At 38.5% G+C, this 15,916-nt stretch overlaps 1 protein-coding gene across 1 annotated transcript in view; it reads right to left on the reverse strand.

Moving 5' to 3' along the window:
- The window catches only part of CPA3 (carboxypeptidase A3), a 32,396-nt gene extending 18,278 nt beyond the window's left edge, over nt 1-14,118 (reverse strand). Inside the window, exons 1-6 of the mRNA XM_004003271.5 lie at nt 14,040-14,118; nt 13,867-13,942; nt 10,694-10,818; nt 2,338-2,440; nt 2,127-2,228; nt 652-753 (exon numbers count right to left, since the gene is read on the reverse strand). Coding sequence (XP_004003320.2) covers nt 652-753; nt 2,127-2,228; nt 2,338-2,440; nt 10,694-10,818; nt 13,867-13,942; nt 14,040-14,107 — 576 coding nt within the window. The 5' untranslated portion in view covers nt 14,108-14,118. The remainder of the gene's footprint in view (nt 1-651; nt 754-2,126; nt 2,229-2,337; nt 2,441-10,693; nt 10,819-13,866; nt 13,943-14,039) is intronic.
- Nucleotides 14,119-15,916: the final 1,798 nt, after the last annotated feature.

Here is a 15,916-nt window from a genome sequence, read left to right on the forward strand (position 1 = left end):
TTGTATCTGACTCTTTTGCTATCCCATGGACTGTAACCTGCCAGGCTCCTCTTGTCCATGGAATTCTTCAGGCAAGAATGCTGGAATGGGTTGCCATTTCCTTCTCCAGGGGATCTTCCCAAGCCAGGGATCGAACCTGCATCTCCTGCTTGACAGGTGGATTCTTAATCGCTATGCCACCTGGGAAGCCCATAAACTGGATTTACTTCTTTAAAAAGTGAATTATTTTTCACTTGGAAAGGAAATTTAAGTATGAAGCTTCCAAAAGTGTGTGTACCAATTAAATATCTAAGTGGGAACTAGTGTTCTGTGCTTTGAATTCACCTAAGTAGGGCCAATTTTGTAGATTTTAAGTATAAAGATAGTTTCAGATTTTCCATACTTAACTATAGGATAAACCATATTGTAGCCATTTAAAAAAATTTTATAAGGCATCATCTGGATTTCAAGAATTTTGAAGGAAGGTGTCAATTATATAGAAAACCTCAACGATGAGTAAAATCTAGAGTGTTTTATTCCCTGACAGCACCAAATGTGGGCTCTTCTAGTTAAGTGGAACTGCATTCATTTGTAAAGGGGTGTTGCCACCCAGTGAAGTGCTGGAGGCTTGACAGTCCAAGGAGAATTGTGTGAATGTTCCAATTGACTTACCTGATAGACAAACCACTGGCAGAAGGCTGGGGAGATCCATTCTCGTGCATGAATGCCACAGTCCATAAAAATAGCCTTTCTTCTTTTATTCTTTCCCCCAATCTTTTAAAAAATAAATCTGAGATGTTATTTTACATGAACTCACACGCTGATCTCTTGTTGTCCAAGAGCTCATTCATTGTCTCAAAGCAATTATTTCACCTGTCTCCTGTTGCATGAGTCATTGCGTGTGCACTTATTTTTCTCAGGGAGGACCATGGTACGTATCTTTTCATCATCTATTTCACAGATTATTTTTCAAAAATTTTTCTTCATGTCAGAGTGGCTTTTAGAGTTTTAAACAATCATGTCGATGGATGGCAAAAACCACCACAATATTGTAAAGTAGCCTCCAATTAAATAAATCAGTTTAAAAATCAAAATCTATGTTTTTCTTGTTTTATTGCTAACATCCTTTGGTCTGAGATGTAGATTATAAAGTTGCTTCTGTTTCTGCCACTCTCTTTTGTTTTTCTTACTTCATAAACAAGAAGTGGGAAAGACTCTGTAGTTGTGTTGCAGTGGGGAGGAGGAACAGGGCTGGATATTTGAAGGGCTGTCATTTGGAGAATTTATATTTGTTTTGAGTGGTTGGAGAGCATGAATGGATGGGAATTCAGAGTATGGAAGGGCTTCTCAGTTATTGAGAGGATGCTTTAGGGAGCAATGTCTTCAGATGTACAGAAATCCAGCGGCAGCTGAATGGCAGTTGTCAACTCAGTCATAGACAGAAATCCCTATCAACACAGTTAAAATGCCTCACTTACTGTACTGGACTCCTACAATTATATGATTCTTACATTTCTTTTCTGCTTGACATTTGGTTGTCCATTTCCCCGAATTTTAATGGATGAAAAACTCTTTTATGCACCAGGGACATCATATGCTCTTGTAATAAAGATATAGGATAAGAAACTTGTCTGGTTCTGTCCACTGTGTCTGTCAAGTGGTTTATTCACAGACTTTCTTGGTCCCACCTAAAACCATCTGTCACTTCTATTTGTGAATGGTTGTCTAAAGCTTACATGTTCTTCAAAGAAATAAGACTTTTTATTGTCTAAAAATTAGCTAGGGCCTTCCCTGGCGGCATAGTGGATAAGAATCTGCCAGCCAGTGCAGGAGACATGGGTTTGATTCCTGGTCTAGGAAGATCCCATGTGCCTCAACTATTGAGCCTGTGCTCTAGAGCCTGGGAGCCCCAGCAACTGAAGCTTGTGTGCCCTGGAGCCTGTGCTCCGGAACAAGGGAAGCCACTGCAATGAAAAGGGGCCCCTGCTCACCCCAACTGGAGAAAATGCCGGAGCAGCAGTGAAGACCCTGCACAGCCAAAAATAAACACCAAATAAATAAAAACTAGCTAGTTGTGTCACAAAGTAACTTTTAGATTCATGTTTTTGGACAATAGTAAGAATCAGTAGTTCTTGAATTACTTTTACCTTGAGAATGTACAGTGGATTATCTTCAGCAGTAGTTCCAATTTTGATACGAGAGACCATTTGAGGATGCTTATGCACCATTTTTTCAGTCCAAGCAACAATCTTAGGAACAAAACCAATTTTGAGAGATTAGAATAAAAGATAACCAAGTGATAACAAATGTTGAGGGTGACATTTTTCTCTTTGGAAGTACAGGCATTTTATACAATACCTTGCTCCAGTTATTATATTTTGCATAGCTGTGCCTGCCTGGGTTATCTTCTTTAACATCAAACTGTTTTTCAACCTCTTCTTGTACATCGTGAATCAAGATTCTGTTCGACAGGGGGAAATGATAAAATACACACTTACAGGGGAAAGAGAAACAGCTATCTTTCACTTGCAGAAATTTTCTCTTCCTTCATCTCCGTCTTTGATCAAGTTTACACTGTTTCTTCATGATTCTCTAACCGTGTCTTTTAGATATGTTGTGTGTCTGGATTCCTATCTTCCCATTTATCTAGAGCAGTGCTGTTCTTGCTGATTGACTGATCTGAATTTAGAGGAAGAACAGAAGTGAGGTATACTCTTAATTAGAGTTTATTTAGGACATGAGACCATGTACTGCTCATGAATATTGATTCTCATTAACATCACTGACAAGCACTTTATTATGCATATTATAGTTATCTCACTGTATGCTTGGCTTTTGACTTAGGATGAATCTGGGATTTTTGAGAAAGAAAAATTTGACAACACATTTAGAATCAAGGGGCGCCTGTTGTGCACTAAAACTCATATGAAGTCTGAAAAGTTTGGAGATTATATTTTGGGTTGTCCCTGCAGCCATATTTAATTGTCTTAAACTCTAAAGAGGGCTTGTGGCTTTTGCTCCACCTGCATTAAAAGCAGAGGAATCAGGCAAAAGAGAGATTTTTATGGTCTCAGAGGTTGATTGGTAACATATGGCAGTATTAATTAGTCACAGGAAGCTCGTATCTAAGAATATTTTTAGACTTACACATATCAATTTAGCTCTTGTGATAACAGTGGCAAAAGAGAATCGTGTGAGCTGAAATACGACCTTCCCACATATGCAGCTGCATGAGGACATCAGAATGGTGCCAGATTGCTGCTGATGGGAACTAGAAATTAAGCCTAAGGCTGGAAATTAAGATCCATGTCCAGATGTTATTTTCCTGAGGCATTCCACTAACCAGCAGCCAGATTTAAGTAGACGAAACCAAAATACTTTCTCTTAAATATTATTTTAGCACTCCAAGATTTACTTAACTTGTTAAAAATATTCCTAAATATAGGTGAAAGGATAAATAATCACCCCTGAGGATTTAGTGATGTAAATGGCCAGTGTTTATTGAGTCTTTCTTATGCACAATTCTGTTCAGCATGATATTTACATTTTATCACTTAATCTTTACATCAATACTATTAATCTGGTACCATTATAACTCTCATTTTCATAGATTTTAGGTAGATTTCCAACATTGATATAACTAAAATACAGAAGTTGAAATTTGAACCTAGAAATGTCTCACTTCAGTACTCTAGCTGTGAACCATTATACAACAGTTATCCATCATAAGGAGGGAAAGCCCTGGGTATTACTGTCAGATCTAAACTCTCCTTAGTCTACTGAGGCTTCTACAAAGTTTGATCAGTTGACTGCTGCTAAGTCGCTTCAGTCATGTCTGACTCTGTGCGACCCCATAGACAGCAGCCCACTAGGCTCCCACCATCCCTGGGATTCTCCAGGCAAGAACACTGGAGTGGGTTGCCATTTCCTTCTCCAATGCATGAAAGTGAAAAGTGAAAGTGCAGTTGCTCAGTCGTGTCCGACTCTCAGCGACCCTGTGGACTGCAGCCCACCAGGCTCCTCTGTCCATGGGATTTTCCAGGCAAGAGTACTGGAGTGGGGTGCCACTGCCTTCTCCAGATCAGTTGACTAGCTCTCCAGAAAGCCCAAGTCTCAAGATCAGGGAGCAGGTTAGTTCAGAGAAGAAGCAAAACGAATCTTATTTTAACAATTTCATGGCTCCTTCCATATGCTGCTTTTAGTAGGAATGGAGATTGCTCTGGCAATTTGTGTGTGTGTGTGTATGTTTTTTTTTTTTCCTGTGGGTGCATAAAAATTTTAGGATTATTTTGTTCTAGTTCTGTGAGAAACATCCTGGGTATTTTCATAGGGACTGCATTAAATCTGTAGATTGCTCTGAGTAGTATGGGTGTCTTAATAATATTAGTTCTTCCAATCCAAGGGCATGGGATCTGTAGTTTCCTTCATCAGTATTTTATAATTTTCAGAGTATAGGTCTTTCACCACCTTAGTTAAGTTTATTCTCAGGTATTTTATTCTTTTTGATACAATTTTAAGCATAATTTTTTTTTACTCTCTTTCTGATAGTTCACGTTAGTATATAGAAAAGCAACAGATAATGCTTATTAATCTTATATCCTGCAACTGCTGAATTCATTTATTCTAATAGTTCTTGGATAGAGACTAGGATTTTCTATGTAAAGTATCTTATCTTCTGCAAATAGTGATAATTTTACCTGTCTCCTTCCAATTTAAAAAAATTTTATTGGAGTATAGTTGATTTGCAATGTTGTGTTAATTTCAGGAATACAGCAGAGTGAATCAGTTATACATATATTAATATATATGCCCACTCTTTTTTAAAGATTCTTTTCCCAATTAGGCCATTATGAGTCCTTAGTAGAGTTCCCTGCACTATGCAGCAGGTTCTTATTAGTTACCTACTTTATATACAGTAGTGTGTATATGGCAATCCCAGTCTCCCAGTTTATCCCTCCTGCCCCTTATCTCCCAGTAACCATAAGTTTGTTGTGTATATCTGTGACTCATGTTTTGTAGATATGTTCATTTGTACCCTTTCTCTTAGATTCTGCATTCATGTGATATCATATGATATTCGTCTTTCTGTGTCTGTCTGACTTCACTCAGTATAATGATCTGTAGATCCATGTTGCTACAAATGGCATTATTTTGTTCTTTTTATGGTTGAATAGTATTCCATTGTATAGATGTATCACTTCTTCTTAATCTTTCCTCTGTTGATGGGCATTTAGGTTACTTCCAAGTCCTCATTTTTGTAAACAGTGCTGCAATGAGGGTTGAGGTGCATATATCTTTTCAAATTATGGTTTTCTCTGGGTATATGCCCGTGAGTGGGATTGCTGGGTCATATGGTAGCTCTATTTTTAGTATTTTAGGGAACCTCCATGAATATTCTCCATAGTGTCTGTACCAGTTTACGTTCCCACCAATAGTGTCGGAGGGTACCTTCTCTCCACACCCTCTCCAGCATTTATTGTTTATCGATTTTTTGATGCTGGCCATCTGACCGACCAGTGTGAGGTGATGCCTTATTGTAGTTTTGACTGCATTTCTCTAATAATTAGTGATGTTGAGCATCTTTTCATGTGCGTTTTGGCCATTTGTATGTCTTCTTTGGGGAAATGTTTGTTTAGATCTGCCCATTTTTTGGACTGGGTTATTTGTTTTTTTGATATTGAGCTGCATGAGCTATGTGTATATTTTGAAGATTAATTCCTTGATGGTTGCTTTGTTCACAAATATTTTCTCCCATTCTGAGGGTTGTCTTTTTGTTTTGTTTATGGTTTCCTTTGCTGTGCAAAAGCTTTTAAGTTGTATTAGATCTCATTTATTTACTTTTGTTTTTATTTTCATTACTTTAGGAAGTGAGTCAAAAAAGATTTTGCTGCAATTTATGTCAAAGAATGTTTTCTGTATGTTTTCCTCTAAAACTTTTAGAGTGTCTGGCCTTATATTTAGGTCTTTAATCCATTTTGAGTTACTTTTTGTGTATGGTACTAGGGAATGTTTTAATTTCATTCTTTCACATGTAGCAGTTCAGTTTTTGTAGTACCACTTACTGAGAAAACTGTCTTTTCTCCACTGTATATTCTTGTCTCCTTTGCATAGATTAGCTGACTGCAGGTACCTAGTCATCTTTACTGAGATGATCAAGTGAGTTTTTTAAATCTTTCCTTTTGTCAGTGTGGTATATCACATTGAGTAATTTGCAAATGTTGAACCGTCTTTGCAACCCTGAATAAATCCCATTTAATCATGATGTATGACCCTTTTAATATATTGTTGGATTTGGTTAACTGGAGATATCACTCTTTCTGACTGACTTTAGACTATACTATGAAGCTAGGTCATCAAAACAGTAGAGTACTTGTACAAAAAAAGACACATAGATCAATGGAACATAATAGAGAGTCCAGAGAGTCCATTGCCACTGTTGGTAGCAATGTAAATTGGTACAGACACTGTGGAAAACAGTATGGAGCTTCCCTAAAAAACTGAAAATAGAACTACCATGTGACTCAGCAATTCCATTCCTGGGTGTATATCCAGAAAAAAACAAACACTAATTTGAAAAGATAGACCCAGGATATGGAAGCAAACCAAGTGTTCATCAGTAGACAAATGAATAAAGAAGATGTGGTATACATATACATTGGAGCATTACTCAGCCATAAAAAGAATGAGATTATCCTTTTGCAGCAAAGTGGGTGGACCTAGATAATAATATGCTTCGTGAAATAAGTCAAACAGAAAAAGACAAATACTGTATGATATCACTTATTTATGGAATCTAAAAAAATAAAACAAATGAACGTGTACATCACAAAATAGAAAGAGATTCACAGATTTAGAAAGCAAAGCAGTAGGGAGAGGGAAAAGATAGGGGTATGGATTAAGAGATACAAACTACTTTTATAAGAATAGGTAAGAATATACTGTATAAAACAGGGAATTATAACCAACCATTATTTTGTAATAAGTTTAAAAAATTTTATTTTTTTAATTGAAAGATATTGCTTTACAGAATTTTGTTTTCTGTGAAACCACAACATGAACCAGCCATTGGTATAAATTTTAAAGGAGTATAATCTATGAAAATATGGAAACACTGTGCTATACACCTGAAACTAATATTGTACTCAAATGTACTTCAATTTTAAAAAAAGAAGGAATGGAGAACTGTGGGCCAGTGTATGTGTTACCATGAGTTTTGGAGTGTGCGTATGTGTGTTTGTGTGTGTGTGTGTAAGTGCAGTGGGGAAGGATGTTTTAGGGAGGCAGAGTCATGTTATAAATTGGTTTGGACTACCTTTCCCTGATACCCACATTCCTGCAGGGTGCTGCTGCTGCTGCTAAGTTGCTTCAGTCGTGTCCGACTCTGTGCGACCCCATAGACGGCAGGTCTACTCAAAAAGCATGATTCCAGGTTTCTGCATGATCTCAATTCTCTCCAGGGACTCCCTAATTGAATTACCTTGTATCCTACTCGGCACGTATGGACATGGATTTCCCCCAACATTGGAGGCATATTTCTATGTTAGATAATAAACTTTAAGGCACTAGTTTTTATTCAGTAGGAGGGAAAGGGTGCCACTGCTGATGTGTGTGCCACTGCTGACAGTCTCTAGTTATCCTGTTGCTCTTTTTCTGTGGGAAAGGGAGCAAACGTGCTACTTTAAGGTAAAATCTGTCTTGGTAATTTAATTTTCTGGAAATTAAAAAAAAAAAATCACACAGATGCTTTAAACTAAATAGTAGTTTATATGCACTGTCTAATGAAGGGTGTCTAAGTAAATCATTGTGTCAAACCAGCCTCTTAATGTGGTTTTATTCAAACTGGTGTCTGGCCCAACCAGATGTTTCTGTGCTTAGAACCCACTTCTGTTACTGACTGACACCAAGTAACACATGTAATTAATATGCAAATAAAATTATCTATATAATTAGTACTTGGAGATAAGATTTTAAATAGTTCTTGTCTGTACAGATCACTTTACATATTTATATTTCCAAGGGAGGTAGCTATCTGATTATGTGGCTTTCCCACAACTGTGTCTAATTTGGACCAATTTCTAGAAATCATATCCTAATTAGATAAAACTAATTTTTATAGGTAGTTTAACACTTTGCTTCTTGATGTAAATAGAAAGAAAGTACTTGGCATATGACAAAACAAAAAGCACACTGTTTATGAGGATCTGGATTCAGACCTCTGTTTGAGTCAGACTTGTGCCAAGCTTGGAGAAGGCTGAAGAGGAATAAAGGCCGATAGAGTGGATGGCTGGCAGCCTCCTGCCTTGGAGTCTCCTGTCACAGTGATCTATTCCACTAACTACACTCAGTGTCAAGCAGTCAGCTTCTTGTCTACAGTATCAGGATATTGAGGAAAATGTACTACTTTATTTTTAACCTGCTGTTCAAATCAAATTATACAAAGTTAGCTAAAATTTATTTTAGCTTGGGCTAGATCCAGTACTCTTGCCTGGAAAATCCCATGGACGGAGGAGAGGCTGTGGTCCATGGGGTCGCTAAGAGTCGGACACGACTGAGCAACTTCACTTTCCCTTTTCACTTTCATGCATTGGAGAAGGAAATGGCAACCCACTCCAGTGTTCTTGCCTGGAGCATCCCAGGGATGGTGGGAGCCTGGTGGGCTGCCGTCTATGGGGTCGCACAGAGTTGGCCACGACTGAAGCGACTTAGCAGCAGCAGCAGCAGCAGATACTTTGTAAGAATTAGTTGAGCATAAGGAATCTGGGTCAGGTTTGTATTAATGGAGTAAAGTAAAGATTGTATAAATCGAGGCACATGTTTTAGAAATCTGGCTGTCAAGTGATTCAAGAGATGGTCACCAGGAAGTATATAGTATAGAGAGGTGATTTCTTTTAGAAATATTCAAGATAGCATATCAACCTCAACATAAGCCCAGAGTCTGTAATGTCCTACTAATTTCTGTGATCTTACGTTTATAGAGTTTCTGCTTCTAATTTTAATGGCACAGTTTATAAAATTATAGAAAAAGTTATCAATGTATTAATTAAAAATGTTTAGATTAACAATTTTGAATATGTTCTTCTCATATATTAACTTCCCTGGTGGTTCAGTGGGAAAGAATCTGCCTGTCAATGAAGGAGACGTGGGTTCAATCCCTGGGTCCGAAAGATCCCCTGAAAAAGGAAATGGCAACCCACTCCAGTATTCTCGCCTGAAAAATCCCATGGACAACGGAGCCTGGCAAGCTATAGTCCATGGAGTTGCAAGAGAGTCAAATATGACAGTGATTAAACACCAAGGAATAACTTACTTTTGAATATATTCTCACCATACATGAACTTACACATTTGTTTCACAGCCTTCTTGAAACAATGGCAAAAACCAAGATAGTGACTAACAATAATCACACATAATAACCTGTGACTCTAAGCCATAGGCAAGAATGTTTTTTGTTTACTTGTCTGTGTGTGTATTTCTTTTAATAGTATTTAAATTTGTTAGGGATATTGTAGCAATTTAATAAATACAATCAAGTCATGATGAGCAGCAATAAATCCCGCTCTCTAATATGACACTGTAGGATCTTTGAACCAGAAGTAGAAGGTTTTTTGAGATAATAGCACTAAGTTAGGTAGCAGAAGCATGAAATGTTAAATCAAAAAGAAAGAACTGATGTGTAGCAGTTTTGAGTGATGGGGTCCCTGTAAAGGGTGCTGCTGGAATGACAAGGGCTGGGGGAGTTCAAACAGGACCCCTCAGTACATCAAACTGCTAAATATTTTAAAGTATAAAAACACACTTTGTTTTCTCTAGTATATGTTGATTTGTGATATTCATCTCTGAGCTCCCTTCTTATTTGTTGCCCTAGGGCCCAGACTGTGTGTGCATGACCCGTGGCTAGTGTTTGATCATTTCTAATTTCCTCTTATTTCTTTATGGGACCACAGTGACTCATTTCTGCATTTTAGGCCTTTTGAGAATTCTCTCCTCTTAGATTTAAGTCTTATTTTACTGTGTTGTTTTGCTTTCTCTGAGGAAGAATTTCTTTCATAAAGAATTATTTATTATAAATTTTATATTCCCACATCTCTGACTCAAAGATAAACATTGTACTTTGGGTCTCTTTTTATGTATCAGGAGAATTTGAATATAAGAATCTGGTGTGGGCACAAGGAACAACTCTGCTCAATGTCATGTGGCAGCCTGGATAGGAGGGGAGTTTGGGGGAGAATGGATACATATATGTCTATGGCTGGGTCCCTTTGCTGTGTACCTACCAGAAACTATCGCAACATTGTTACTTGGCTATACTCCAGTATAAAATAAAAAGTTTAAATAATGAAAAAAAAATGCAATGCTGGTAGTCATCAGTAGTGCTGAATTCCGGGCTGATTACCTGTCAGGAGTAATGAATGTGACCAGACCATCCATGTCTGCTCACGTGCTCTTTGTCCTCACCAGGGGTTGAGTTTTAGGGATGGCAGATACCATAACTGTCATTCTTGCAGATCATAATAAACATAAGATAGAACTTGAGTGCCAAGTTTGAGCTCATCGTTTTTATAAGCAGGCCTCCATACTCTGTTTGTAGGCAACAATAAGTGTTACTTCTTAGAGTGTTCATTTTGAGGGGCCCCAGTATAAAATTATACTCTCAATTTCAAGACTCCTCAGACTTTGAGTATCTAACACATTTGCATATTTTCATAGGACTTACTCATAGTGCATTTGATTTTGATCCAACGCAGACTGAACAAACTGGGATTCCTTCGCACTGATTTGGAAATCCACAGTCATGTTAGCAGCTACATGGTGGGTGGCATCTGGGTACCAGAAGTCAAGCTGTGCAGATGAGTTCAGTGTTATTCACAGTTGTTTATTTGTTCATGCAACACATATTTATTAATAAATGACCATGTGTGATACGCAATGAAAAGAATTTTGGGTTCAACATGGCTAAGTATGAGCTCTTCTCTTAATAAACCAATGAGATTTTTGCAAATGTATTTAAAAACTGTTGAATATTAGGCAGTGGGAAAAAAAAGCTACTATAATGATCATATTTTTTTGGACATAATATATTCAAATGCAAAAAGAATGATCAGCTTTCGGTAATCTGTTTTCTTCTACCACCGGTTGGAGTTGTTTCACAACTGATTTAGCCACAGCATCTGCCTCTGGTTGGGAATATGGATTCATATGTGGCTTCTCCCTCCCCTGCCCCTGCTCTTGGATCAGGCATCCCTCAGAACCAGATGTCCCTGTAAACTCTGGAATTCCTGGAAAGATTGTGTCCAGTGAAGACATATTCTCTAGCCCTGTCATTTTCCCAGCAGTATGTCCTTGGGAAGGTTACTAAAACTCTTCGAGTTTCAATCCTCCTCCTAAGAAACGCAGCTAACAGCCTTCCATTGGGAGTGTTGTGGAGGTTATGAAGCAGCTATGACATCTGGGCCACACAGTATTTAGCAGCTGCTGGTTCCCTTCTCTTTATTTTCTGCTAGCTGAGAATTTCAGAAATTTGGTGAACAGCACTGTAAAGATAGAATTCAGATTAAAATAATTTGAGAAGTTCCCAGTTCTTATTCTTGAAAATCATACTCAATCATGAAACCAAATGATGTATCATTTCCCAACCTTGGAAATGTGGAGAAAATGCTAACTTTCCACCCATCGTGCCAAGCTTGTGGGCATAGCTGAGCCTGCCCGGCTGTTCTGTAGATGAATCCCACTCTACTTCTAGGTCAGTCCTGCTCCAGTATTAGGCTGCTGTGAACCAACCAATATTTGTTGGTTTGTTTTGATCAAAAGGCTACAGTATAAATTAGACATCTGTGAGGTATAAGAATGATTAAAGGTGAGTTAGGCCATCACAATAGCAATTTCTCTATCCTAACAGGGTTATGTGGTGCATGATTTGTTGTCATTTAGTTGCCAAGTCATGTCCTTGACTCTTTTGCAATCCCATGGACTCTAGCCTGCCAGGCGCCTCTGTCCAAGGGATTCTCGAGGCAAGAATACTGAAGTGGGTTGCCATGCCCTTCTCCAGGGGATATTCCTGACCCAGGAATCAAAAATGAGTCTCCTGCATTGGCAGGTGGATTCTTTACAACTGAGCCACCAGGGAAGCACAGTGCAAGAGTTTAGGGCTCACTGGACTTTCATGAACTAAATAAGCATCGGGTGCAGAGCTGGATGCCAGGGTTGTGGTGGTTAATAATAGAGAAGCAAGAAGCTTAATGTGGAAGACAGGCCATCTATGCATTTCCAACATGCTTACCCGTGCCAGGGGCAAGCACAAGGTTGCTTCTAGGAGCACAAGAAGCAACCCATCTGGGTCATGAGAGCTGATGAACAGAGAGAGACTTTCTCCAGGAGATACTGCCTGAGCTGGATCTTGAAGAATAAGTAGCATTTAGCCAAGTAAAGAGGAAAATACATCTCTCCCGAGAAAAGGTGTATAGGGCCAACGTGGGTGAGTGTTTGGTATTAATAGTGCTTAAAGGGTAAGAAAGAGGGTGGAGTAAAGAGGTTGGAGATTATGAAGTTCTTGGAATACCACATCGATATCAATAGAAGATGCTTTCTACAGTACTTATTATGACCAGGCCAGCTGAGCATTACCCAAATATTAGCTCATTTAGTCTTTATAGCAACTTTAGAAAGAAGGTATGATTATTATGTCCCCACTTCATAGAGGAGGAAATTGAAGCCCAGAGAGGTTAAGTAACTTGCCTAAGGACACAGAGCTAGTGTAAAACTAAGATTTGAACCTCTGAAGACCATGCTCTTTTCGTACTAGGCCACCTCTCACTGAAAACCTTCAAACAGAGGAATGTAAGTGTCCAATTTTAGAGCAATCAGGTTGCAGCTTAACTTTGTGGGAGGCAAGGCTAGAACCCTGATCATAGGAGAAATTGTAATTGTCTATTGAAGTTGTCCCTGAAAAAGATAGAGCTGACATGAATTTGGCAGTGACAGGGGAATGAAGAGGAAAGTATGGATTTGAGAAACATCTGGGAATTAGTATAGGCAGATTGATTTGATGTGGAAATAAGGGAGTATCTGACTAGACAGATCTCGGATTCCATTCTGGGTTTAAATTTGACATGTCATCTTGGTCATTTAATTTACTGACTTTGAACTTCAATTCTTCTGTTTTAAACACAGTAAATTAGGACACAGACATTGAAAATCTAATGAATTTGAAATGATGTATTTGAGCAAACTCTGGGAGACAGTGAAGGACAGGAAAACCTAGTGTGCTGCAGTCCATGGAGTTACAAAGAGTTGGACATGACTTAGTGACTGAATAACAACAAGGTGGCTGGAACAGTGTGTCTTGTACAGAGGAGCAGTTGAACAAATGATAAAATGATTACTTTAGTCCATTGGATTTTAAAAGACAAAGCTAACTTTAAAAGTTTCCTTTCAAAATGGACCTGCTCTTAGAAAGGGACACTTCTTGGTATTATCAAACAGTGCATTGATGTTATCAGTTAAGCCAGTACTTTGATGTAATCATAATTATGATTATGCCACAGAAATTAGACCACTGGTATAGATCTGGATGGTAGTAAGGAGAATGGAGTAGGCAGGCACTGTCAAGGTTGAAGAAGAGGCCATGATAAGGCCAGGAATGTCTCCCTATTTCACAATTCCACCTAGAAAATGTTGTTGTTTGCAAAGTTTTTGGCTGGGAAAAAGAAGTGGTAATTTGGAGAAAAATAAACAGAAACAATGAAAGGATTAGCAGTGAGGTGAGTTATCCAATTATCACCATTTCCCCCAATCTTTGTTTTTGGTAGCTCTGTGGCTGTTAAAAATAAAAGGCAAAGGAAGCAGCTTTTAGGAAATAGAAAAGATAAGATAGCCCTTTACATGCTTTACCTGGCTGGTTTTGGCTAAGTCCTTGATGGTGTTTGCTTGTTTTTCATCCTGGAGCTTCACACGGAGTACCTTGTCCCTGTAAGAACGCAAAAGGTGAAACTTGTGAACTGGAAAGGAGCATTTCCTCATTGTCTTCCCAAACACAGTCTGGAACACAGGGCTGTGAGATTTACCCGTCAAAGCGGACAGGAGCAATTGCAAGGGTGGTGGCAATCAAACCCACAGGCAGGAGGAACCTCATGGTTCTTCTTTGCCTGTCCAAAGACACTCTGCTGGTTTTATGTCTCAACTCTTATCTGGAGGAACAGCTAGTTTCCTCTTTGGGTTCTGGTGGATAGAATGTGCCCCCACTCCTTTGCCCCACCATTTTCTGGTTGGGGAGGGGAGTAGGGTGGCAATGTTAACACTGATTGCCCTCTTTGTGACAGGTGAATTCCATGCTACTCACAGACCTTTTATAATTAAGAATTCCCAATGTATAGATGGAATGGGAAGCAAATTTCCTTGTTTAGCAAATAACTTGTCTGGTGTCTCAGATGGTAAAGAGCCGGCATACAGCGCAGGAGATCTGGTGTTGATCCCTGGGTTGGAAAGATCCCCTGAAGAAGAGAATGGCTACCGACTCCGGTTTGATTGCCTAGAGAATTCCTTGGACAAACGAGCCAGGCGGGCTATAGTCCATGGGGTCGCACAGAATCTGGCACGATTGAGCGACTAACACTTTCACTTTTGCCCAAGGGAGCAGAGTTAGTAAGTTCACAAAGTTGACCTTTGAATCCAATTCTTTGCTCTAAAATATTACTCTATCGTGCACTTGATGTAAATGATGGAAGAAATCGGTTTAAATTTGCACTTGGAACCTTGGAGGAATTAGGGTATCTGGCCACAGAACCTTGATGGCAAAAACTATGCTTTTGAAGCCCCATTGTAAGTTGTTAAATTAAAAATGTTTATATTACAAATTATTTTGAATATACTAAAAATATTAGAAGTAATCTGGAAAACATTGTTATGGTCACTGTCTAAATTTTATACTTTTACCATCATTATATAAATGATGATTATATAAATGATGGCAAAAGTATAATGAAGTGAACCTGACTGTAACTGCTAAATTACTCTTGGTAAAGAAGTAAACATTACAGAAATTGATGAATTACTTCCCTGCTCCTTTCCCCTTTTTTATCCCTTCATCCTCAGAGAGAACCCCTATTCATAAAGCAACTTGAAGACATATAAAGGGCAAGATAACATGGTTGCTCAAATGTTTATTCATTGGCTATTCTGGTTAGGGTCTAAATGCTATACATGCCCAATTAGTGCTTTTTGAAAGTTGAATTTATAAACGTCATTTATAAGTCATTTTTAAAGTGTCTGGCAGGGGATCTTTAATCTTGAACACAACTCAATTAATTATGGATTGGAGAAGGCAGCAGCTTTATCCAGAATTATAGGTAAGGTAATAAAGTGAATGAAGTTGTCTGATCAGATAGCTCATTAGGATTTCCTTTTAAAACTCCCTCTTCACATTGACAGATGTATAGACAATCATAAATGAAACTTCTCAAGTTTTATATTTTTATTATAAAAATAACTCTGTTGGGGAGGTACTCCTGTTATATGTACAGCAGTGACAGCTTCATTCCTCTCCATCTGAGGGATGTACAGTATGACTTGTCCCTCAGGAGGGTCCCCTTGCCATGATCCTGCAGGTAAAGAAGAAGAGGGGATTACAAATGCCTTCATGTTATTGATATTGGAGAAGTGTATCAGCACTAGAAAATTCCAGAGCAGATTCTTGCTCCATTGATTCTAAGGGTGTGTTTGGCAAGAGAACAGAGGAAAAGGAAGAACTAGCTGCTTTACTTTGAGCATGCTGCCTTCCAGACCTTAGTTTCCTGGGCATGCAAATGGGACCTCATCAAGTGGTTATGAGGGTTAAGTGAGATGAATATATATGTAAGGGATTTGGTAGATTGTAGGGACAAAAAACATGCCTGTGTCCTCCAAGTGCATGCCTGCTAAGTCACTTCAGTCATGTCTGACTCTT

This window comes from Ovis aries, chromosome 1, assembly GCF_016772045.2.
Source record: "Ovis aries strain OAR_USU_Benz2616 breed Rambouillet chromosome 1, ARS-UI_Ramb_v3.0, whole genome shotgun sequence".
Taxonomy (NCBI): domain Eukaryota; kingdom Metazoa; phylum Chordata; class Mammalia; order Artiodactyla; family Bovidae; genus Ovis; species Ovis aries.